General features: G+C 38.8%; 1 protein-coding gene across 9 annotated transcripts in view; it reads right to left on the bottom strand.

Annotated features, from left to right (window-relative positions):
* Positions 1-27,150, bottom strand: part of BCAR3 (BCAR3 adaptor protein, NSP family member) — a 94,995-nt gene that overhangs the window by 37,164 nt on the left and 30,681 nt on the right. For 6 of the 9 annotated variants that reach the window (XM_064719883.1, XM_064719882.1, XM_064719884.1 and 3 more), the window contains 3 exons: positions 24,243-24,357; positions 22,575-22,689; positions 8,640-8,961 (listed from right to left, as the gene is read on the bottom strand). In XM_064719883.1, coding sequence (XP_064575953.1) covers positions 8,640-8,961; positions 22,575-22,689; positions 24,243-24,329 — 524 coding nt within the window. In that variant the 5' untranslated portion in view covers positions 24,330-24,357. Of the gene's footprint in view, positions 1-8,639; positions 8,962-15,153; positions 15,499-15,575; positions 15,615-22,075; positions 22,185-22,574; positions 22,690-24,242; positions 24,358-27,150 lie in introns of those variants that run through there. The other 3 variants (XM_064719885.1, XM_064719887.1, XM_064719886.1) reach the window with 3 other exon arrangements.

Below are 27,150 nucleotides of genomic sequence, written 5' to 3'. Positions count from 1 at the left end.
TAAAGAACCTTAACATCCTGGTAACTAGTCACTCTTCTAAAATATTTGATAAAATTCTTACATAATCACAATCAAAGCTTGAACTGAAAAGCTGAATCCTGGTGTTCAATCCTAACACCCATTATTCAGTTCAGTGAGTGCTAGAGAATAGCCAGAATCTCAGTAACTCAGACATCATCTGTTTTTCACTCTGCAGTTTGTCCAACAGTTCTCTATAGGACTGCTTCAATAAAAAATCCTTAAGCAGACATGCTGTAATCTTTAGCTGTTTGATTCTATGAAAACCTCCATCTTTCTAACATTGTACATGACCTCCTCTCATTCTTGATGCTATAAAAAATCCTGCAGACCTTTACACACTAAGCCGTATGAAGCATCTGCATTTTCCAGGCCCTTGGCATCCTCACAGAAAAATCAGCTACAATTATAAATTAGCTGTGATAACTTTAACAGAATTTCAGTGCAGTGCAGTCAGTGCAGACACAACAGTATCATCAAATTGCCCAAATCTTCCCTATCATTCAACTCCCACATAAATATTCTTACAGTGTTAGAAACTGATTAGCCCTGAGTCAGCTTTGTGCTACTTCACACTTTTACAGCTGTACCTGTGGGAAAAACATTGGGACACATTGCCAATATTTGATATATGAAAATATATTTGTCCATTTATTTTAAAGGGACTTTTCCTGGGGACATTTTCTACCCCATTGAAAGAGAAATAATGAGAACTATCTTCTCAATAGTTCCAACATCAATAGTTCCAACACCAATAGTGCCAATGCCAAATCTGAGTAAAGACAATAGAGGCTCAAAGGGAGCCTGAGACCCTGAAAATGTACCAAGCTGTTGCATGGCTGCTAACACAGACAGAACTGCTGTAAAATGACCAGATGGATCACATGCCTTCTTCAGTTTGTGTCTTCGAAATCTCTCCATCTCTGTAGATGTTTGAAATGCACACTACTGAAAAATGAAGGTGCAAGTCGGAGCATGCTGGACATGGCGTGTTTCAGTGTACGTAGCACAGACTGATTTTATTTGTACTGCAAACTAGAGCAAAAGATCCACTGATTTTATCCCCCAGCAGCTTCTGCTTCACACACGCACTTCTGCTGCATTCCTGAGGGCATTCCGCCCTTCTGCCTCCAGCTGCACAGAACCATGGACATGACTCACTCCAACACCAGTGGAAACAAGTGCAAACTGCTATGACTAACTGTGTGATGACCTGCAGCTCACACAGGAACAGCAGGGACTCCAGTAATTAAGACTCCAGAAGAGATCCAATGTACTTTTCCTTGGATTAAATAAAATCTCAGTCCTATTTGTTCAGAATGCCCCAGCAGAGATAATGTTGCAGCTATTTACATTTACCACTTCAATCTGGATCCCTCTAACTTGCTCCAGTTAACCTATTGCAGCAGAAAAATCGACACCATTTTTTTTTACCTTTTCCAGAAGAATTTATCTTTCTGCACCACACACAGTACCAGACTCTACAACCTGGTCAAAAGCTCAGACTAGCCACCTCCATTCTTTTTCCTCTATTTTCCTTAACATTTAGGCCTACCAAAGACAAAACTCAGTCCCTCACAGCCCTTTTTAAATCTTTTATCCCAAGACCTATTCTATGAAAGTAATGGTTGGGCAGCAAGACTATTGCTTATCCAAAACAGACACTGTAACTACAAACTGGATTATATATGTGCTGTTGCTTTTATGTATGTGCTGTTGACTTATATCTTCAGCTGGCAATTCTTTACAATGAGTGTTTCAGTTGCTGTACAGTTATCCTGAATCCAGTGCCACAAAATTTTAGGTGTTCAAAATCAATATAAACTTACTAAATGAATATGGCATATTCAAAAAAACCCCACTGACCAACGTTCAGTAGAATCAGTGTCTTCATTATTAATCTGAAATGCACCTAACTCTAGGTACACTTTTTTCACAAAGTATGGTTTTCCCCCTGCAAATAGATCTTTCAGGAAGGTGTATTTGGACTGAAGCATAGGAATACTAATACAAGGTTTTAGCACTGAAGAAGACAATAGTGGGAGGAAGAATTGTCCTTCCTGTCTGTTCCCTCAGCCCACTTAAGAAAGCTCATCACATCAGATGCCTCTCTGCATTGGATATGGCAAGTCACCATTAGGAATATGCTCCCCTGTGTAACATTTAACTACTGTTAAGAGCATAAAAGGGACAGAAATTAAACCAAATGCTCACATATGAACAGGAGGCAGGATGAGGAAGCAACATAGCCCTTGGTACAACTGAACAGGACACTCCATAAAACTTACAAAAGAGACCAGAGAACAGCAGAGGCAGGGAAGGAACTTTGGGTGTGACAGAAGGAGTAATTCAAGAAACTTTCCACCACATATAGTGTCCTCTGCTCAAAGAATAAACAGCCAGAAAAAAAAAAGTTTTCAGGAAGTTTTTGAAAAACAACACTGACAAATTTTGATAGGGGCTTTGAGGGATTTGGGCTCAACTTTACCTGGCAAGTTGTTCATTAACAATAAGGTTATGATCCCACAATTAATTTCAAATGACGATACAACTGTGTTCATCCCATAAGGAACTTTAGTTCCTCTGCTCAGAAGCTGAAGGACTGTGGTTTAATTCATCTTTAATACTGGAGAGATGGTCTCTCTTTTTGAAACATTTAATCCGATTTTCCTCATTTCCCTCTCTGAAGATCCCACATGGACAGATTTCCAAAATCCCCATAAAAATCTAGAAGTGGAGCTTGGTTCTGCAGGCCTATGTCCACCAAGCAAAGAAAGAGGATGTGAGCATCAAATGGGAACAAAGGGGTGAAGTAGAACTTCACAACAGAATAATGTGAACCCAACCAAGGCCAGAAGGGCTAAAAAGAAAAGGTAGACAAGCCAAAGCAGAACAAAGCCCTGGAGTTAAAGGATAAGAGGATTTGAAACTGAATGTAAGCAGATAACAGTAGCTATTCTCTGCTTATCCAACACAGCATTCCTTCTACCACAAACATCTCCCAGCTTTAGTGGGTAGCTCTGCTCCACCTCTGAGACAGCAGAGATCTGCAGGTGCACGTGTGAACAGGACAAACAAGAGAGAGAATGGGAAAATCTGTGACAAAAAGCATGAAGTACTGGCAACATCTAAGGAATTCTTCCATTGGAAAAACGTGTGCATGGAAGAAGTCAATGAGATATTCACTAGCCCCAAATTCAACACACTTGTGTTACTCTTATTAAAGAAACACAACCACATATAAACATTTTGGTTCAGGTTTTTTTAAAAACGAAACTCACACTAAGAGATAGTTTCAGGCCTTACACCAAAACTGTAACTATTTTTACTTTCAAAATTCTGTGCATTTACAAAAACTCCTCCCACCTTATCCTAAAATTTAAAAGGGAACCAAGACACTGGTCTTCTTCCTGGTAATCTTGCAAATATTTTAATTCTTGAAGAACCACATTGAATTTCATAAACAAAAACCCCCCAGTATTACTCACTTTACTCCCCACAGGAAACATACAAAATATTTATTTTACTTGATATATTAAAACATTGATAAAAAATATTTTTCATTTTCAAAGTGCACCGAATCATTCAAGTGTACATACAGTATTAATATAAAAAACATAGCACAAATTCAAAATAAATTATCCAACAGATCATGTTTTCAAAATCACTAATTAGAAAAAAAAATGCTGTCCAAATATCTGATCCACCCCTTTCTCCAAATCCAAAGAAAAGCAGAATTTGCAGCATCTGGGGAAGCAAACAGGCTGCAGATTCTGACGAGGACAAAGCACAGCCATGCCAACTCTTTTCTTTTATAATTCAACTGTCAGTTCAAGGACTTCAGCAGGCCTGATCTATTGTGGTAATACTACTAAGAGAACAGGAACAGTTTTGGGAATGCAGAATTTAGTCATTCATAGGTTTATACTACAAGACTAACACCTTGCCAACTTCCAAATGTTTTGCCCTCCAAGGACAAGGGCAAGCACTCTAGAGAACAGTGAGCCTGCTCAGCTTTATGCTGATGAAGTTACCCTGTTAATGTCAGTGGCATTAGTCAAGGTTAAAATTGAACATATTTTTATTTTTCCTTGAGAGTTACATGAGACAAATATGTGAGGATCGTCCAGCCAAACATGCAGAGCCTTGAAGATCAGAAATTCAGAAGAGAACAGAACATCCTAAACGACCAGATAAACTAATCTACTCTACTCTCTGCTACAGCAGTACAAAGTCCAGCGCTAGATGAGAGCACTTCATCTGAAGCAGCTGACGTAGAAAAACAAGAGGAAAAAACTCTGCTGACCAGTACTCAAAACAAGAGACTGAAGTAGAGCTAAATACGCAGTTACACACACTCACCATACTTTCAGAACTACAGGAAATAAGTGAATTCTTTGCACCTGTGTGTAGATAATTAGGGCCGGTCTATAAAATGCACTTTAGCTTTACCACATTTTGATCTTTTGCAATAAGGTTCAATGAGCACTGGAAGACATTAAGAGCTACTGGTCTGCCCATTTCCCTAATTAGTGAAAGAATCAAGCCAAAAAAATCTTGTCTCCCATGGCTCCTCACACCTGCCAGATTTCTTTCTTTCTTTTTTAACATGCTTGAACCATGTCAAAAAAACTGATATGGACAATTCATGCTTGATATCTTGGCAGTGTAAAAAAAAGCTGCTATGCCTTGTCTACCTACAAAAACGAATTGTTGGTAGCCACATAAATAAAAACAGTAGAGTTCTAAGTATAATCACAATCAGGACTTAGAGCATAGCCAGGAATTTACTGGACTAGAGAAAAGAAAATTAAAACAGAAGCAAAGAAGAGCAGATTAAAATTATAGCTCTGTAGTTACAACTCAACACTTCAAATTCATACACAGTTAAAACTACAGCTTCAAAAACAGGGGAAAAAAAATTGAATTCTCACCAGTTGGTACGTCAGGCCCTCTCATGAATAGTGATAAAACAAAGCACCCAGGGCATTTTACATTATTTAGAGAAATGCACAAAGTATTTTGATTCCAAGCCAGTTTGAACAATACAACCCTACTGTTTATCAGTGACTCAATTTTTTAAATGTCTATATAGACAAAGAATGGAATTTGAACAAAAAATTGTCCTTACAAGTCCCAGCAAATGAAATGGCTACTGCAAAGAGAGCTAGTAAACAGAAATTAAACCAGCACATACTCACAAATGTCCTGTATAATGTGAAACAGCCATTGTGAATTAATGTCAACTTTGTTTTAAAGCTTTAATTAGAACAAAAACTTAGAGGGATCATTTCTGGCAGATGGTGTGCTTCAACACTTCCTAGGGGTAGGCTCAGCAGAGGAAAGACAGTGATTAAATGCAAATGTGTGGCCACACAGTTTCTCCCAAAATATCCAAAATTCTATTCTAAAGAGTCCTACACTACACATACAGGGCAAAGGCAAAATTAACTGATTTTTCTTTCTTTCAAATACTAAATTTCTAAGTGGACACTATGGCTATTGAAATACTAAGGGCTTTTAGAAAAGGCATGTAACTCTACAAACTGCACAAAAAATTAATAATCTTATTCCTAAGATATTGTGTCTAGCTTTGATTTTATTGCTGTGCTAAACTGTCCATCCTAAAATTGACATTAAATTCTTTCAAAAAATTCTTTCAAAGCATCATGGCCATCAACAGCATCCACTTTGTGCAAACCCAGAACCTATTTCTGACCTCTTAACAATTTAGAATTTCACACTGGAGCTTTTACTAAACTGAATTTCACTTTATTGTGTCACAAACCCTGTTTATTTCAACAGAAATACAAGCTATTTGCAGGCAATAGAGGAATTACCAGTACTGAGAAAGGAGTATCTTTTCTCTTCTTCACTGTCTTTTAACTGATTGTGAAGATTACATCTTTATTAGCCTGACTCACTGACAACACAATGTTGAACCCATCACAGCACTTGCATTACTCCTCTCCCCACAAAACAACCTTAGAACCTGTTTGACAGCAGGGTATCAAAGATACATTTCTTTCCCACAGCATTCTGTGATCCTTGTATCTTGCAACAGTACTAACTTCAATTCAAACCTCAACTGGAGAAAAAAAAATCTTCAGAATTTGCCTCATGCCCCTCTCCTCTTCTTTCCCTGGTGTGTAGTTTGGCTTACCAATAAAGCAACAACTGTCAGCATGAGAGGACAAGAGGAGATGGCCTCAAGTTGCACCAAGGGAGCTTTAGATTATTAGTAATACATTTATTAGGAATTTTTTTCCCACCGGAAGGGTTGTAAAGCATTGTAAAAGACTGCCCAGAGAAGTGGTGGAGTTGCCATTCCTGAAAGTGTGTAAAAAACGTTTGGATACGGCACTTGAGGACATCACTTAGTGCTGAACGTGGAGACGATGAGTTTAGGAACAGAGAATACCAGAGCTGTCAGCTGACAGACACTCCAAGAAGCAATCCCTTGTTCTGCACTCTTGCAATCACACTGCCCCATGAAACAGACAGCATGGTATCAATACTGGAATCTAGTTTTGCTCTGGGATATTTGCATGTCTTTGCCCTATTCCATCCTCTTTATAATGTCTCAGAAATTCCTTGCATCTCTACAATGAGATAACATTCAAGTATGTTTGTATCGGAGCCAGTACCAGACCCACAGAGATAACTACTGGTTAACCCAAGACTACCTGAGTACTGCTGACATCCAACTGAAATGGCACAGGTTGTCAAAACAGGCCTTTGATAGCTGCTTTATCACCACACCCAAACCCACTGTGACAGGGATAATTCTGCATTGCTTTTAAGTCCTGTTTATTCGAGGGACATTTGGCCGCATTCATGAAAAAGCATGAACATGGCGCAAGTCTGCTAAACTGTAATGCCACGCATGAAGGACCATGATCACCTGAATGTGGTGCAAATTTTGGGTTTACTGATGGCAGCCACATGACACAGGCCACAAAAAAGCTACTGGTTCTAGCAACAGATGGGAATTTCAACAATTTTCCTTTAAGTAAAGGTACCATAATATAAGGCAGAGCTAAATGAAGATAACCCATGGACTTGGTCAAAGGGAAATTACAATTAAGCTTTATTTAGGTATAATTATCAATGTCAGATAATAAAGAACATTCATACAAGCAGCTTTAGTTTAATATGCTAAAATGAGAATTCTCTTTTAAAAGAGAATTTTTTCACTTTCAAGAGTGAATTCTTCTTTAGCTAACAAAACTACCTTTCAAGAACTCAGCTGATTCTAACTCTGGGCATTTAATTATTTCCAAGAGACTCTAAAACCTGTCAGCTTACTCAACAAAGAAAACTTTTTTCCCCCTTGAACTAACTAGCAGAGATGTACATTCACAAATGAAGAAGAGAACACATTCTTATTGCATTGAAAATTGACAAAATAATTTCTCCAAGTCATCAGAAAAAATTCAGAATCAGAAGAATTCCATTAGGGAATTACACAGTTCATTATTATTTTCCTATTCTCACCAGTTGGGCTTATTCTTTGTAAATAAAAGAAGCAAATGATGTTTAAAATCTAGTTCATAAAAAAAATAAAAAGCTCACAGATCAGTGACAGAGGAGTACTACACCCACTTAGGTACTTTCTTCTTTTAAAATGAATAGGGTACAGAGAAGAAAGTCTTTTTTTTTAGGTGAGAAGAAAGCTTGATCCCATAAAGAACAAGCAAAAAGCATAAGAAAACCACTCTACACATACAACCTTACCTAATTAGAACTCTTCTTCACTCACAAGACATGAAAACAAAAAAACTGTAGTGACGGACACAGCAAGGCTATAAATCCTAATTCAGAACTTATAATTTGGGTATCTTTTCTCAGCCTTTAACTCCACCAGCCAAGCAACCAAACATTCTCTCATTTCTATGTCTTTAACTGATCCATTGCATTACACTGACTTTTTCTTGTGTTAGCAGGTGATTTTTTTCCCATTTTATAGAACTCAATATCAAAACAAAACAAACAAAAAAGGACATTTACAAAATTAATTACTTTTTATAAGCAATGAAATATCAGTGATGATAATAAGTTCCCAAAAGAAAGGATGGCTAAAAGAGTATGGGTCTTTCCCAAGAACTTTGCATATGTTAACCACAAAGTCAGGCAGGAATAATAAACAGGGATAATCTGTCATTAGCTCAGTGTACATTGGGTTCCCCTAAGTTTTCATGAAGAAGGCCTACATGTAACTCAGGATCTGAGGCAGCTGGAACACCACTCTCCTTTTCCTCAGCCCTCCATCCATATTGCATTGAATACAAATCAAAACCAAGTTTGAACAGTTATGACTTCTTGTTTAAAATTGCTCTCTTACAATGCAAAGGGTCATATCAAAGCAATTCAGTAACTTAAAAAGATTTCCTCCATGGGAATAGTACACACAATATTATACCTTTTAAACATGCAAAGGCAAGACACAGTCATTCAAAATTATTTAGGTCTTCCATCAAGACTGAAATTGAATACTAGGGAGAAAACCTAACTTAGTTATAGTTAACAGCTGTACCTATGACTGGGCCTTTAGAGGCCTAGAAGAATATGTAATAATCCCTACACAAGTAACATATGTAAATTAAGGTTTTACAACATACCTGGCATGGAGTTTGCTCTTTCCATTTTCTGGAGGGTACTCTTCTATAACGTCCTGTCCAAAAGGTGGCTGCTGCCATGCTCTGGTGTAAGGCAACGTTCCCACGTGGCTGAACATATCACAAGACCTAGGGGGAACTGTTCCCCTCTTCTTCCTGGGCAGAGTGCCATGGATAGAGATGCCTTGGAAGGAGTTTGAGCGATGCTCAATTGGTGAAGGTTTTGTGGTCAAAAGATCCATGGAAGAAGCTAATGAGAACTGGTGGTTCACTGGGCCGTTTCTGGGAAGACTTGAAAATTTTCCTGCAGCTATCATTATTGGTTCTGGAAAAACAAAACCAAGATTGCTTACTGTATATCAATCATCAAAGCCCTTAAAGGAAGTTAAGTAGCATGACTAACAAAGGTATCTGAAACTGAACTTCTGCTTTGCATTGAGGCAGATACCTCAAGACCCAGTCATGCTGATGCCAATGCACACCAAGCACACATGTATGTAACTTTATTCATGTTAAAACCAAAAAACAACCAATCTGGACAAACATGCAAAAGCAGGCCATCAGCAATTCCCCATTTTTATCCATCAAGTTCCTCTTTTTTGCTTTTTCACATCCTCTGTAGATTCAGACATCAACTTGAATTACTGACAACAAGCAAAGCTTTAAGAATATTTGTCAAAAAATAAAGGGTACTACAGCTTGGTTTGGAAGAATATGTTTTTTAACCCAGTAGCTGGCACACGGTGAGGAAAAACCTGTTGCTAAGGAGTCTTGCTCAAGTAATAAATCTAGCAGATAACTGGTCACATATTTCTAACAGGCTGTAAACTAAACGGCTCTACCCAAGAGATAAGGGCAGGAGCAGATTACTGGAATTCTCTTCTTCAGCATGCTCAGCCTGCTAGCTCAAATGGCTGTTGACACACAGATTTGCAAAGCTGTCAGTCTCTGGTACAATCAACTGCAGTTTGCCATACAGTACAGGTTTTTCTGTTAGCGTGAGCAAAAAGCTTTGTGAGACCAACACTTCGGGCTCATTAACAAATTACAGTTCTGTTCCTCCAAAAATGCTGCCCTGTGCTCAGTTTATAGCGTTGTATTGCAGAAGACAGACTGCTGCCTTATCCCATGGGGTTGTATTAGCCTGCAAAAGCCACCCTGGAACACACCACCAGACCTAAAGGGCAAGCAGCCCTGTATTATTTAACCTAGGTGTTCATCAGCCAGGGGCTTCCCATAGAAACTGGAACAGCCACAGATGCTGCAGAGATTGATATGAACTCAGAAAGCAGAAGTGCTTCTGGAAAGAACAGTTATGGACAGGGGGAATCTGTTCTCACCTCAGTCAAGTTCCATACTGAAAAATAAGAGGAGCACCCTGAAGGCCCAGCAGCCTGGAAGTCAGCAGCCCACAGCTGCACAAGAATTCTTCCTGTTTTGGGGAATGCACAGGTTTGCAAGGAAAACAGAGGTGCCTCTATAGTCCTCCTGCTCCACCTTAGCATCACAGCTACCATCAAAATGTTTCTGCACTGTTACTTCTACTCAGAGGTTATAGTAACAGGCTTAACTTTAACAGCAATGCTAAAGCTGATATCAAAGTATGTAAAAATTCTGCTTTTTCCTGTCACTTGCACTGCAGAGATTCACCAGCTGGACAAGGTTTTCAGACTTCAACAACAAATCCCCTCCCAATTCTCCTGTATTGAAAGTCCTACAATAAATACTTAGCAATACTTTTTTTTTTTTACTTTTCAATTTGCGAAGCCTCTGTCAGAGCACAGGTACTATGCACTACAGTAGAAAAGTCTCTGGGAATAGCACTTTTGCCTAGGGGGAACCTGTTTGACTCTGGTCGCATCTCTTGATGAAAAGAGTAGAAAAGATTTGAGGTGTTGAGGTGTTGGCAAAGAACTGACATTTTTTGTCATGCAGATCCAAATAAAATACAAAATCCTAAAGAAACCAAAATACATTCTCACAAAAATTCTGCCATAAATTATCACACTGATGTGATGTGAAAGACTAAATAATCTCTCCATTTATAATGTGGTTGAAGGACACAGCTTCTGCTAGTTTTGGCAAGTACTAAAAATATCACATAATTATTTTCACAATAATTGCTGTAAAGTTAGTTTTGCATGACAACTGTTCTAAGCAAAAGAACTGGCATAAAGATAGGAAGATTTAAAATGCAAATGCTTACTACAAACCTGCAGCCTTCTCTAGCTAAAGCAAACTCACTGAGCTTGTTTCTTATTATTAGAATAGAATTATATAAATTACTTTAGAATAGAATTATATAAATTACCTCTAACAATTGGGGGGAAAAGGCTTCTTATCGTTTACACAGTCATTTGAAACTCAACTTTGTGTATTCACTGTAGAAAAGCAAGAAACCCTGTTTATGTACTCTGAAAAACTGGAAGCTAGCTGGCTCATACGGCACAAATGGTGTTGCTCTCCTTTCAAGGTCTGCTGAGAGTCTGTATTTAATTATTGTACTTTCTTATTGGTTTATATAAAGGCCACCCCCAAACTCCTGAATTCCAACTGGTTTAGTTCAGGTTATCCAGTGAGAGAGTTCTCCTTAGCCTTTCCTGGAAGGTTCCCATGGCTGTGCTGAAATGGAACACATTACCTGCAAGCAGGTGGCAAACCCAAGCTGTAATTAATGTAAGCACAGAAAGCTTTGGTTTAATGATGAGTCCACAATAGGCTTACTGTGACATGAAATTGTCAACCCCTTCATGTTTGAGGATCCACAAAGAAAGCTGAGAATTCACTCTCCTAACCCAATCACAAGGTAATTCTTATAGCAACCCAGGTTTCAACCCAACAGTCTGAGAGTTTTCAACAAATTAACCACCCCCTGATGTATAGCATTTTCTATTTCACCCCTACTCCTAAGATGCCCTTAAGAATCAAAACCAAACTCCCAGAGTTGACCTAATAGTTGCTTCTTTTTAGTAGTACTCACATGACTTACAAATTCAATACCTAATCCTCAAATTCATACCTGATTATTGTTTTGAGGAATCAAGGTAGAGTTCCACAGTTAGTACAAAAATATCTGCACTCAAGAACTTGCAATACATGTAGCCACAAGTATGTGTGCAGCTTCGATAATATTTCTAACAATCCTCCCTACAAAACCTCTTTAAAACCCCCTCAAAAAATCCCAAACAAACAAAAAAGTCATAAAACAAAACCCAAACAAATAAAAAACCAACCCAAACAAAAAACCCAAACAAAACTGAGAACAACAGGCCTGCTAGCTTCCACCACACGTTTATCTGTTTGCCCATGTGCTGTATTATATATTCTTCATAAATATTAACAGAGAACTTGCAATCAGCTTGGCAACAAAAGCTCCTGCCAAACCATCCATCCAGTTTTCTTTTATTGAATATAAATGCTGAAAAGTGGAAGCCTCTTCAGCTGAAGACTCTGGAATGTCTCAAATACTTTAGTATATGATTCAAAGAATGTTTGACTTTGCCAGATATAGAAACCCTGAAAATTTCACTCCCTAAGAGACAGTGTGCCTTGAACATTGGCCATTATGCAATCAGCAACAGAAATGGTAGAAATTGTAACAGAACAATGTCTCAAAAGGAACTGAAATCTAACAGTACACATTCCTATTTGTCAAAATGCAGCAACTAACAAAACAGAACACTTCGGAAGTCATGCAAATTTCTCCTAACTAGGTGTTAACAAGATGGACTTGTGCCAATATAATGTTAAAAATGGCAAATGAATTTGTATTTATACATAAAGTGGCACTTCTCTTCCTTCAGTTTGTAATTTGGAAGAATCAATGGGAACAGAATTGTTAGGAGTCCCATTGTGACTTCAGAGAAGCTGAAAGCATGAAAGGCTTCCAGGTAGCTTCTGACAGGTTCTAATTTTTTGTTATGACTGAGGGTGAGCAAGTACAAATCAACATGGCATTTAGGATAACAGTAGGAGACTGGACATAAAATAAAATACATATCTGGTAGACAAGTCCAAACAGCTGGGATTTGGTTTCTTCACATCATTGCTCAAAACAAAAATAAACATGAACAATGAAATAAATAACTTTCAGTTCCCTAAAACAACACACTAAATATCCTTCTGCTTGTGCCATCTTTGGGGTGCAAATCCAAATTTTCTGGCTCAGTTTGTCCTCATGAAATCTTTGTGATGTTCACATAGCCTGAGGAGGTGTTCTGATGGTGCATTCAAAGTGACTCAGGTATAGGATTAGGTGCCCCTTCCACAGCACAAGATAATACAACTAATGACAGTGGCTTCTACTTTTCTGTTTCAATATATTGGAGGAAGAGAAGTGAAAGAAAGGGAAATCTTCAGTTCAGCCTCAGAGATGCATGAATGGCATAATAAACATTCCAAGGCTGTATATACTCATGCTAGTGGAAACCTCATAAAAACAAACAAAAAAACAATTTCAGAATTCCAAATCAAACTCCCAAGCTATTTCAAAACTCAGAGTTAAAAACTCAGATCTAAATCAGTTTTGGACATTAAAAGACCCACATTTTTCTCACAGTCTTATTGACCTGGCATTTAAGTGATTCTCTTTCATAGATCAGAATCACTGGAGTTGATACCTAGTGTTATCATACACCAATCTTTACCATTATATAGGCTATGAAGCTAAGAGGGCTTGACCATGGTTTAAGATATTCACCTGTGTGTTCTCAGGTATTTAAGAGACGGAGTAAACTTTTGTGAAAACTCTGTGTACTTTTGCCACGTCAAATCTCCTCACAAATTCCTCCCTCCCTTGAAATAAGCCTCCCTTGAAATAAGCAACAATAAATTTCAACAAGTGGAAGATCCACTACTCTCTTCTCCCTGCTAAGTTACTTGGCATATTTGCATGCACTATGCAGATGTGCACAGAAAAAAAAAAGGAAGGGAACATTCTTAATGGTGAAGAAAGTCAAGGCCAGGACAAAACGGCAGATTAATTTCCTCAGAATTTTTTTTTTTTTGTGTTTGTGCAATAAGAAAATAAGGGAAAAAGAAAAAGTATGACTTGAAAGCCTTTAAAGTGAACATAGGAATAAATACAATCAAAACTGTAGCCATTATAAATGCAACATGGATTTCATGTTCTTGTCTCCCTAGAAGCAGTGTAGCATTCTTCATTATTGTGACAAAAAAGAAAGGATTTCTGCTCCCCAAAACGCCTTAGAAGCAGCTATCTGCAACCTGCATTTTCTGCTTTTGTAATGAAAAAGAGAAACTGATGCAGTAGCTTGTCTAGCAAACATGTCACAAGACTTTGAGAAAAATATTAAGGTCCAAGAACATACAGTCTGCTATGATACAGAGACACAGACTGAGAAAGCACATGCAGTAGTTCAAAGGCTTTAAGCTACTATCAGAAAAAAACATGAGTCTGTCAAACATCAAACATCCCCACAAGATTAGTCAGGTCACTGCTTCCAAAGAGTCTTGGAGTGCTATCACAATATCCTTCTCTCTCTATATATATGCCACACAATTTCCACCCTCCCCCCGTACATCCTTGAGCTGTATATTTAAAATGTTATTTTTAACTATTATTCTCATGCAACAGCAAACACACAGCCCAGATAAACTATTTTTGAAATGTCTTTTTTTTCAAGATGAGAGAAACAGATCAACCCCATACTTCTCTTTGTGAATTTTTACACGTAGAATGACTTCATATCTATAAAAAATGCCAAGAAAAAGTGATCATTGAAGATTATTCAATAATAAGTACAGCTTTCTTCATTTGGCCATGAAATTATCTCTGAAATACAAGTGCCTAATCAGTTAGCTCAGTAATCCTGAACAATATGAAACCTTGACTTGAAATAAACCTTCTCTCCCCATTTTGCTGGCAGAAACAGAGAACTTTACCAAGGTTACAGTCAAATCTAAGGGGTTTTTTAGCCAATGCTTCAAAAATACAACCTTTTGTTCCTTCTCTGGTAAAGGAAGCAATTTATTTTGACTGCTTCTCTGTTCCCACAAAAAAAAACCAAAAAAAACCCCAAAAAAAACCAAAACAAAAAAAAAAAACACCAATACAATTTAAATGAAAAACCTTTCCAGCATTACTATTTCGAACTAACACCGCCTTTCAGAAATCACAAATTCGGACGGAAAGAAGGGCTTTTGCGCCCTCTCCTCTTCAAATGACGGTGGTGGGGGGGGAGGACACAGCGTTTCTTTCCTCTCTACTCAGAGCAGTATCTCGGTATCCTGAGTACACACCAGTGTTTTATACCTGTTTTATATTTAACAGCTTTCCATGGGATCAATGCCCACAAAACCTAAGCACTTGGATCCAACGTCTCCTTCGTCACTGTCACAGCTATGGCATGTCCAGCAGCCCGCAGGCCAGCCCTGCCCTGCTCCCGCGCCCCCTGCCCCGCAGCGGTGCGGGGACAGGGCGACACCCGGACACACTCACACCCCAAACCAGCTCTGCATCCTGTGCCCGACAGCTCAGCGCTGTCCCCGCAGTTACCGGCTCTGATCACGGCCGCTCCTCTCCAGGCTTCCTGCGGATCGGCGGGAGCGTCTGTCCCGGCCAAGCGCCCTGCGGGCAGCGAGTCCCGCCCGGGCCCCTCCCTCGGGGCCGCGGAACCGGAGCGGGCAGCGGGGCAGCCGCGAGGGGCGGCCGGAGGCCGGACCGCCACAGCAGCGGTGCGGAGCTGCCAGAAAACGAGCCGGGACGCTGTGGGAGAGTTCCAGGTCTGGCCGTGCCGCGGCAGGAGCCGGCGCGTAGCCAGCACCAGCTCGCTCCAAAGAAGCGCAGTTCGCAATTACTTAAGGGTGACTCAACCAGAGCCTTCCCGAGCGCCCTATCGCCCGCTGCCCGGTCCGCGACAGCCCGGGCCCGGTTCCGTGCCTCGCCCGCCCCACGAGCCCCTGACGGGCGCCCCTCACCTGGGGCGGGGGCGGCTCCGGCGGCGGCGGGCGCTGCGCAGCCCCGGGCGCTGCCTTCGGCCCCGGCCACACCCTCGGGGCCGCTCGGGCTGAGCCCCCGGCGCACCAGCCCCCCGCGGGCCCTGCCCGCCCCGTGCCCTTTTCCGTGGATTTAACAACTTCGCCTCCGTAACTGCGTCTCTCAAATTAGCACTACAGCAAAAATTAACAGTTCGCTAAACCCACCCTGTTCACGGGCGATTCAGAGCCTTTTACGTACTTCACACACACAATTTACTTGCGTTGGTAGGCGCCCCCTCTTCCTACCAAGCCGCGTGAAGTTATTCGTGCAACAGGTTGGTGGGATAAAACGCATCTTCTACAACAAAGGGTCAAATAGCTGTACAGATTCTGGAGCTCCTGCCGAACAGATGGTCAGCTACCCTCCTTTTGTAAAATATACCTTCAAAACAATGAGATAATTATAGATACAACCTTCATTTTCAACTAATTACCTCGAGCACCATCAGCTGTACCATTGCCTCAGCCACAGGGATTTTGCTTTAGTACAAACCAAGGCATACTCAGACAGGATTCTTTAGCCATCACATAAGTTGCTGAAGTCGGTGTTAGGAGATAAAAATTCTTGGGAAAGTCTAGGAATTTTCATAGATATGAGTAGAATGTTTGCATAAGAAAGCTCAAATAAGATGAAGTTTAGTGTAAAATAAGAGAAAGGAAAATAAAGGCAGAAAGTAGCATTCCAATATTCAGTAAGGGACAGAGCCAGAAGATTAGAAAATTAAATTTATTGAGTACACTATGGTAAAGGAGGCTCAGTAGCACTTCTGACTGGTGTTCCCCTTCCCATAGCAACACCAGTACCTTAAGGCAGGCATGAGCGGTAGGGAAGCATTATCAGTGCTGGTGTTGCCACACACTGTTTACGACAACTTCCAAAGCAGAAAAGTTGAGGTAAACGTGAAACACAACAGCTTTCGAAAAGATCCATTCACTGGTGCTGGAATATAAGTCACTACTTGTGGCATGCTGACAGACAGACTTCTATATTTTTCTCTCAACAAATTACAAAAAATTATATCATCCTATTGGCACTGAACAGAGCCTTGAAGTTAAGATCTAAATTCAAACTAATTTCACATAAAACAAGACTTAACTGCACACCAAAACCTCACTCTCTTCTTTTGTCAATTGTTTTCCCCCAAACAGAAAATTTGGAACCAAAGAACACCAGACTGTGATCTCATGTTGGACACCAAAATGCCTCACCAATATGTCCAGTGCAAGAAAAATGACATTAGGGTGAGAATACAGAAAGAGGAGTTAAGATGCATGGATTTCAGATTCAGTTGTAGTATTCTGACCCACCTACTTCCTGTATGACATATACTAACATTTTTGTAACATACATCACACTGGTAGTTATTTTTCACAGGGAACACTGTATAGTACTCTATCAGCTTATCAAGTGGAAGATGCTACACAAGTGCAAACTATTATTTTCCTCTTTAAATATAGGAAAATGTCTTGCTCCTCTATCTAAACCACACGTTCCGCAGTTCAGGTGAAAGACATTTCAAACCATGCCAAAACCTCTGATCGGTTGACACATAACATTGTCCCTACTGGCTGATTCTAATCACTCAGGAAATTTTTAGGCACTGTAGTTACATAGGAAGTAGTGTCATGCTTGTCATTTTTTTATGACTAAGAACCAGAAAAGGGGCAGTAACTTCCTCTGGAGCATGACTACGTGCTAAGTAATGGGATTGTAGCTGGGCAGCCCTCCCTAAACTGTGATTACTCTTACTTGCATGAGTCATTACATTCTTTTCCTAAAATTTTGTTTTGTCTTCAGGTGAAGTTGAAAACTGGTCTTTGTCTTCGCATTTAACAATTTACACAACCCATCCTTGCACATACTTGATGCAAAGTTGTTAAAGAGAATTTGCCTACAGGATGCAAGAGGGAAAAATTCACAGGACTGCCTACAATAGCCCCACTGGTTGCGAGTTACTCCAGATTAAACTAGATCAAATTCCTCATTGCAAAGCTTTGTTGTTTTCATACTTTCTATCTACTTTGGAAATGAGTTCACTGAGCTGTGGGATGGAGTCTGGAAGCATCAATGTCCTGAAAGGAGCACCGCACCTCTGTCAAGCCCTCCCCATCAGCATTCATTTTAACCTGCCATACCCTGAGCCATCTGTTTATCTATATGGCATCACACTGTCTGTGAATCACCTTGCCACAGACAGGAGCACTGGAGCAGTGTCCTTGGTGACACCACCCTGAGGGAGGCTGAGAAAGCAGCAGTGTGCACTGCTGGCCACACATCACACATCGCGGGGGCCTCCTATGGCCACCCTTGACTTCGGCTTTCTGAAGGAGGGGAGTAGGTACAGGTGCATCTTTCCACCTGCAAAGACACCCAGAAAAGCAGCTAACTGAACAGATAAATGAGGAGGAACACAACTGGGACACAGGTCCCAATTCCCGTGCTGCTATGGCTTGCATGCTTTAATTATGCCAAGAGTTGGTATAAGAGTACTTGCCAGTTCTTGAGACCATTTTCAAATGTGCTTGGCTTACAGCAACAAAGGAAACAATGGGACACAAGAAGTGAATTCACTGGGAAATTTCAATTTGTCCTTAAATGTCAGAATTCCAGTCTTCTTCACATAGCCAGGAGAAAACCCATTTACTCCAAAAGCACCGCTCTGCAGTGATAAAATGCAGTAGTAGCTACACATGATGAGGACGTGGCATGTGTGGATTGCTCACACAGCAGTCCATGCAGATGACCTGATAAACAAAAGTCAAAGCCAGTTGCTACTATAGACTTATCTTAGAATAAAAAGGATCCAAATAAACAAAATACTACACTCAAGCCTTGACTCCCCACAGATGCCACATAGAAAAAGTGATAATTCCTAATGGCTAGGAAATTAAGTTTATTTGCTGGTACTTTTCAAGTTAGTCAAAGACATCATGGCAAATAAAAATGATGATATGACTTGAAAAATGCTTCAGCTCTCGGAATCTGACAATATTAATTTTGAAAACTATGAGCTATGGCAACTCTACTTTCTAATGTCCTCCCTGGTTGCCAGCTGAAACAGGCAAGTTTAGTCAGCACCCATCCAGACCTCCATAATTAATCTACCAACATGATTTCTTGCTATTTGATCTATCTTGGGTCTGGAGACACAAGGTCCTTCAGAAACTCCCAAGGAGTTACCTGTTAGGAGTTGGTGTTCAGAAACCGTGCAATCCCCAGTCTCAGAAAAGCTTGCAAGCAGACACATCCCATAGCTGATCATTTTGCAAACAATGTTGTAGTACAGCAAGAGAGTTTCAAGAGTTACATCAACTCATTGTCAGATATAATACAAGAAAACAATCATCTTGAACAAAAAATAATTAGTAATTAAAAAATTATTAAAAATAAACCACACAGATTCTGTGGCAATAATATGTTGTGTCCCTTTCCCCCTCTTTAAATTTGGTATTGAAAATCATGTGAAGCAACTTGTTCTGGCATTGATTAGACAGACCTGTTTCAAAAGTTCAAAATACACTGGTAAAATGGCACTAAATCCAGTTTTCTTTTATTGACTAGTTTTGGTAAATGATACCTTAAACTGGAAGGAAGCTGGACAAGGTCTTTTGGGTTCCTTTTTACCAGAGGGCCTGTTTTCCTCTTTGCTTTTAGCAGTGGTGGAACTGTTACTGGGGATCTAAGACTCACTCCGAGTTTCTGTTTCTCCATGTTTCTGTAAAAAGTCTCAGATACAGGGGAATTACCAGCCTCTCCTTGCCCGTGACAGATGTTTTTCATTTCAAACATTACTGATGTAGAGGCAAGAATAAACAGTGTGAGAAAGCACCAGTAAGCAAATTTGGAACTTTCAGTAGATGAAATGGTACTGTCAGAGGTGTTTGTTAACAACTCTGTAACAGCATTTATATTACTGACTTTCTCAAACAGAGAAAGCAAAAAAACTCCAAATCCTTGTGTCTCTCAATAGGAGCAAAACAGACCACACAGGTAGCAATGCCACCTCTGTCATGCAGATCAAACTGTTCAAAGCTTCCTCTCCCTCTGTTGGCAAAGTTACCAGCATGCTTTAGCATGAGGTTGGAATCTGACAGGTTGACACTACATAGCACTGCCCCAAAGCACTCTGGCTGCATTTGTAATGTTTCAAAGAGCAAAAGCACTAGAATGTGTAGCTTCAATTACAGTCAACGGTACAGCAGCATTTAATTTTTCTGGTACAGATCAAAAATAGCAGAGCCCCATTATTCAAATCACTGATCCACTATTATTTTGCTGGGCTGAAGTGGTGTAACAATTTTGAATATTTATTTTCCTACTGATTAGCTAATGCCACTCAAAAATCAGTTGCCCCACTCACTTCCCTATCACTGACTGCCATAAAGATGGCATAAAAGCATCAAGCCAGTGACCTTTGTATTGTGTACTCAGCCTAATTCAACAGATATGTGATCATGTGCACATGTTTCATCCAGCTCTAATGTGTTGCTGGGCATTATGTCAATGCACAGATCTTGGTATTAATTACTGTGGAAACACAGCCCAAGTTGCTAGAGTTAGACAGGATGAATCAAATGGAATCCAAATGTACTGAGACATGTCCTGTTCAAAGTCATTTCAGAATCAAGATGTTTTAGAAAACAGGAAAATATTTTCACAAATACTCCAAAAATTTAATGTCACTTTTAACCCTGTGAAAATGCTTACTTACTTAAGTGACTTATCACTTGAAGCACTCTCTGGAAACTGTTGAACCGGCATCAAATACAATGTTGCTGTTTAGAGCTCAAAATAACAGCACACAGAGAAGATAGCCTTTGCTCTGATCCAAGTAAGTACATTAGAAGGACATTAGCATTTAATTACTAGAATTGAAAATTTTAGCAATTTTCTCTCACGTCTGACTACAGCAAAGTTCAGTGTTGGGAAACAAGTGTAACTGATTAGGCACTTTGCTCCTAGACACAGCATTCTGTCAAAGACAGACACAAAACAAAACTGTGTCATAATAGGCTGGAGACCAGATAACAACCATTAGTCCCTACTGTGAAAACAAACCAGTCTGCACTCATGTATGACTGACTGAGCTGATCTGTTTTCAACCTTCCCAGAAATCCTTAATACAATAGGCAATGAAACTGAGGATGCAAATACCCTAATGTAAACAGAACTTGGAGATTATTGTGTCTGTATTTTTTTCAAGCACATAATTCAATTATACATTTAATTGTCATTAGCCAAAACCCAACAGTGAATGGAGACATTGCTCAAGATAAAGGCCCATAAAAATATGAACCAGCACTAATTTTACTAGAATTTAGCTTAAAGAGTCCTAGCAATTAACTGCCAAAAGAAAAAACAAAACCAAAATGGCATCATGCTGTCACCTTGCAAAATCTGTGTCTGGGGAGGGAAAAAAATTATATACACACATCATTTTAAAAGGAAAAATTTTGACTCAAATTCATATTCACTGAAGTCATCAGCAATACATCAAGATTTGATGTAGGCTTAACATATCTGAAGCTGAACAGTCATGTGTTGGAACATTCTGTTGAGTTGAATGAAATGTTGCATAACTATCTACAAATCAATTTACCATGTCAATGACAGTTTGAAAATTTAGTGCTGCGTTGAAAACCTGTAAACCAGCCCTGAAAAATAATGCTACATTGACAACTGTAATACATTCCACACTACAGTACCTGAAAAGATTACAAAACACAGTCCCAATGCACACAAAACCAGATATCAATTGAAACACATCCAGTTTCACTGCAATCAACTGAAATAATTTCCTAATCTGTTCACAGTAGCAGTTACAAAAACGTCATATTTACATTCATATTTTAAGACAGTCAAACCTATGAGCTGTAGAAGTTGTGTAATTATTAAATCAATATTGAACTTGTCAGAAAACATTGAGGAAATACAGTGACCTACTTGTACACAATCAGTTCTAGCTCCTACTAAGAACTTCAGTAGCTAAACACATTTTATGATTAATCAATTTCTACACATGGTCCAGAAGTCTTATCTTGACCAAGAGAATGTAACAGCAGGACTGTTAGCCAAATAACTAAGTGCTTCACATTAAATTTGCAAAAACCTTTGGCAGTGATCTGAAGAATTATTGGACAGAATACACAATACTTATATCTCATTATCTTGTGAACAATTCTCAAAATACCCAATACAACAAGTCATAGCTGAATAACTTCGCACTATACCCTTCTACTCAGTCTAGAATGTCTTACAGGGCTTGTTCCAACTCTCATGAATTTGAGTTGAATTTTGATACTGAGCTGATAAAAACAACAAATGATGCAGTGATCAAGTCTTAATTCACAGCAAAGTCCCTAATGGAAAAGAAGGGTCAGAACTGTGCAAGCACTCATCCTCTCCTCAGCAGGGATGAGGTGGGATGTACACAAATTACCTGTGTTTAGACCTTCTGATGTGATCTTTCCAAATGAGGAAGATATTTGTGACTCAGACTTCCGCCAATTATGGTATGTAAACATTACTGTGTTTTGTTAAGATGAAGATTGTGAGAGCAATAGAAATGGAAATAAAAGTGAAACCTTTTCTAAATGACAACTTTTATAAAAAAAATATAAAATATATATATAAAAATATATATATATATATAAATATATATTAAAAAATATATATATTTTTTTTTTATATATATATATATATAAAAATATACAGGGTATATTATTTTGTAAACCCATGCCAAAATGTGGATGTTTGATTTTTGTTAAACTAATGTTTAACAATTCCTCTTATTGTCTGCGTAAAGTTCCCCTGTGATCTGCATTCAGAGCAGTATCCCAGGCTGAATCAGGATATTTGTTTATCATCCTTTGGGACAGGGAAGCTCGGGTTGCCTTAGCTCATTCCTCAATCTTTAGGAGACAGCACAGAACTCTTACCTCTCTTGTGTTTTACCTCCTGAAGCAGCAGGATATTGGAAATGAGGTGTGTTCGGTGGCCTTGATTTTCAATTCCCAGTTTTCTAAGATCAACTTCTGTAAGATGGAATAAGTCCTGTGGCAAATGCCAGAATAAGGAAAATATTATACTGTTAATACTGGAGAATTCAAGTGTCTTTCAGATATGTTTGCTGTTTCTGGTACCATAAGTTACCTAATAACAAATGTGAGTATATTCATATTTTACATGAAGGCCCCTTGTCATGATAAGGTACATCATAGTAGGAATAAGGCATTTTACTTTTAAAATATTAAGTCCTTGTCTCGGTTTTTTATCAAAACAACTCTGGTCAGCTTAGCTGCAGAGTTCCTGGAAACTATGACTCCTTTGAGTAAAAAAAAAAAAAAAAAAATTCCCTAAAGTGCTGATATTCCAATTGCATTAATTAATGAAGGAAGATACATCTCAGCATGAACTGATAGGAATAATGATTTTAGAAAGGAAGCTTTTGTATAATGGAGAGGATATTCACTGTAATAATAGATAACAAGTTGTGACACTGTTTTGAAGAACAAGAATTTCCATATAATGCATTTGAGTAATCAAACCTGAACTGTTCTCTTTAATCCACTTTCTACAAAACCTTATTACTATTTTACTTTCAAAATATGCTGCTGAATAACTCCAGACATGATTTACAAAGAAGTACAGAATTTCAATTTGATGTCCATTTATAAGTGGGTACAAAACTTCACTTGATGATGAAAACTTTCAGAGCAAATAGAAAATCTATCAAAATACATTTCTTCATATTTTTACTGTTCTGTATTTTCATTGTAAATAAGATAAAGAGAGGTACATAGAATGTACAGTATTCTGTTACTAGAAAGTCATGTTACTGGAAGTAGCTTTTTCTAATGGAGATTTGCAATTCAGATCCCAAAACACAAAATGAGATTGATTCACTGTGTAAATAATAAGACAATTGACACAGAATTTCTAGCGTGAACCACTATTTCTGAAACTGTAATTTAGAAATCTTTCTTTCAAACTAAAACTGCTTCAAAAGCCTGACATTATTTGCTTTAGACGGAGTAATGGTCAAATTACTGAATGCCTCAATTTCTTAGGCCACTAGCTAATACTGTTTTAAAAGAAAAAAAAGTTCTCACTGTTGGAGACCTAAAGTCATGCCTGAGAATGTAATATTCTTTCTCAAATGGTAACTCATATGTAACTAATAACATGAAAGTAGAGAGTTGCATAATTCTTACTTGCAATTTATTCCTTTCTTGGTTTGCCCAAATGCAAAAGCTGGTACTAATGTTGAATTCACATGTCAGTAGAAATGATTTTTCAGCTTTGGCAACAGTGACAAAGGGTCCCACTGGTTTTCTCAAAGACTCAATATCTTCCAAATCCCAAAATCATCCTCCAATAAAGACAACAAAGGACTAAAAATGCAATATGCTTGCTCTTCAGACTTCAGCAAAAAGGTTGTAAGAAGGAACACAACTAAGATTGTTGAGAACTCCAGCACTGAACAGCAGATGCTTAGGGTAACACAACTGAAACTTTTATAGGCACATTTTGGTTGGGGTTTTTTTAGTAGCTTTAAAGATCTTAATATTTTCTCAAGAATTTTATTGAAAAAGGACAGTTCTCACCTCTATGCCATCATATTGTTCAAAGAGTGTGCAATATTCTGCAAGTCCAAGCTGGGCCAGCCAGTTCGAAATGGGTAGATACTTCATTATCTATTCCTTCCCAATGCCTATGACTCTGAAAAACAAAACCGAATTACAAATAACATTGCTTAGGAATGTTAAACTGAACTCAGAAAGCACTTCACAAATGCAAGTTCCACTATTATGGCCTTTTTCTGGCTGCATGGTAAGAGGTAGCTATCGGCACATTAAGATTTTTACCTTTAATTCACTGTTTCATTGCAATCCTCATACAAGCAGGGAATGTTGAATACTATATTTTGTTTAGCTCTTGCAGCTAAAATAATCTTTTAGATGAATCAACAGAGTCACTTGATGCTGCAGTATCAATTAAAAGACACACAGCCTTTGTATTCAAAGAATGTTTCTCAGTACTCATTCAGTGGCAATGTCATTCTTCTTAAATGTGTGACACATGAAGAAGACATTAAATGAAGAGGAATGGCAAAAGGAACAATGTTTTCTGTAAGAATATGAAGGGTGTGAATGAAACTGCATTCTCCGTAAGACAGTCAAAATGACTAAGATTCTGTGGTGGGTGTTTGTCCAAGGTGGGGACATAGCTAAAGTCAACCTGTTACAAAATATTTCTAAGGAAAAAAGCAACTGAAAGACTTTTACAGTTTGTTCTCATTATGCCATTTGAATTTGAGTTATCTGTAAATTAAATTATTTTTCATTACTTTTTTCCCCAGTTGCTAAGATGAAATAAAAGATAGACATTAAGATGGGCATATGATGGACATCAGAAGAGAAAAGACAAAATACTCTCTTGTTATCACAGCTCAATGTGATGCCAAATTTTGCCCCAAACAGGCAGAGTGACTGCCTAATCAGACTCAGCTTAAGTCAATTAAGCAGGAGGTATTTTTATTAGCGACGCGTCGGAGAAATCACAAAATGGATTTCTGAGTTCACATAGCAAAAGCAAGCCTTATATACAATTTTGGGTATAGGATTACATCAGATCAGATACATAATCATGCATATTCATATGGGGCGTGGTGTAGGCGGAGCGTGGGCGGAGCGTAGGTGGAGACATCTCTTTTGGGGAATTTTCAGGTGGTCGTTCCTGTTGCCTTCACCATAGACGGGGTCTTTCCGATGAGTCTTCCTCTTTAAACTTTTGAACTCTTTTCCTAATTTGGTCAATTCCCGGTGTATTTGGCTTAGATCTCGTGGCTTGGCAAAACCCTTAGGGTCGTTTTGACATTGCTGGCTCTAAACCTGCTTAGCTTATTAGTTTCTCCTATACCTATCTCTTCCCTTGTCATGATGCTCTACCTTTTATCTAATTTATTGCTCTGTTTTCCTAGTGCTGTGCTTTCTCCGTGTGTTCTAGTGCTAGGCCCTTCTTTACATGCCTCTCATTCCATGTTTTAACTCATTACTTCTGGAAAGCTATCTGCTTTAGGGCTTCATTTCCCCCCTTTTTCTTGTAACTTACGAATTCTTTCGTCAAGTTCTGGTCCCACAGGACGCTGATAGGCTCGTACTATTGCCCAAATCATTTGGGTCTTCTTCATTATGCCCCTTAGTCTCTACCACAAACAAATGTTTGTAAGAGTTAGTAATAACAAAGCTACAATTACTACTAGCATTGGGTGCACTAGGTAATGGAAGACTTGTGTAGCTGTTGGGGAGTATCCTGTAAAGATGTCCCACCAGTGATGCTGGCCTACTTGTTCTACTTCGGTCAGGACATTCTTTATTTTTTCTGAATTGTGTTCTATCTGCTATACTATTTGTTTAGTTGTTTGATTCACCTTTTGCACCAATTTCTTTACTTCAGGGTGTGCAAGCATTGCTTTGAGAATTTTGACGTCCATTCTAATTTGTAATTTCGGTATCTCTTGATATAGGTTGAAATTTGCGTTAATTAGCTGTTGGGTAGTTATTGGGACAGTGTAATGAAAATCACAACTTATGAACTTGGTAAAGTTGCATACACAAAAGTTAGTATTGTTAGTCTCTTCTAGGCAATTATCTATAGTGACGTTGTCACAAGCTGTCTTTACGCAAGCACACTCATTTCTTATATAGTAAACTTGTGATTGTGTTCTATCATGCGGAAGCATTTCTAAGGTACATACACTATTTTCAGCATCTAAGCATAAATCGGCAATCCTTTTGCAAATAAGTAATATCGGTGTGAATGTTCATTTGCACTTTTTTCAGGGAATAAGTGGGGTCTAACAATAATTTTAGTTCGTTAGATTTTCTTATCACCTGAGGCCCTATAAAGGTTAGGTTGTGTACTGCTTTAGGCTGGCATCGAGGGTTGAATTGTTAATACCAGCCGCCTTGTTTTTCTTTCTCTTTCTCTTGCTGGGTCAAGCTCTCGACACTCAATTTGGATTTGGTCTCCTTTGTATGCTATCATGGAGGGCTGATCTCATACTTCACTTGCATATGGCTGGTTGTTACGTAAGGCATAAACTTCGAAATAGGGTCCGCTCATTCTTAATTCTGGGTGGATACACTGATGTGCATGAGACTATGGGTCTATTGGGGAAGAGTCTTGGGGAAGAGCTATATTTATCGAGAGTCTAATGATCAGAGTTGTAAAGGTTTGGGGTGGAGTCGGGGTCATAATGTCTGGCTGTCAATTTTGTTTCTTTTGGCGTTCTCGTTGCTTGATGTGAATTTGTTCTACTCGTAAAATAGCCTTTTCTAGTTCAGTGTCTAAATCTCTTTGTTTTTTTTTTTTTTTTTTTTTTTTTTTAAAGGGTCCAATTTGGTCACTTGTTAGTGGTTTTTAAAGGGTCCAATTTGGTCACTTGTTAGTGGATGTCGTGGGACAGAAGAATAGCAACGGGTCGATAAAACTTTAGAACGACTAAGTTTC

This window comes from Zonotrichia leucophrys, chromosome 8 (assembly GCF_028769735.1).
Source record: "Zonotrichia leucophrys gambelii isolate GWCS_2022_RI chromosome 8, RI_Zleu_2.0, whole genome shotgun sequence".
Taxonomy (NCBI): Eukaryota; Metazoa; Chordata; class Aves; order Passeriformes; family Passerellidae; genus Zonotrichia; species Zonotrichia leucophrys.
The sequence above is the reverse complement of the archived record's forward strand: the minus strand, read 5'-3'. Positions and strand labels throughout refer to the sequence as shown.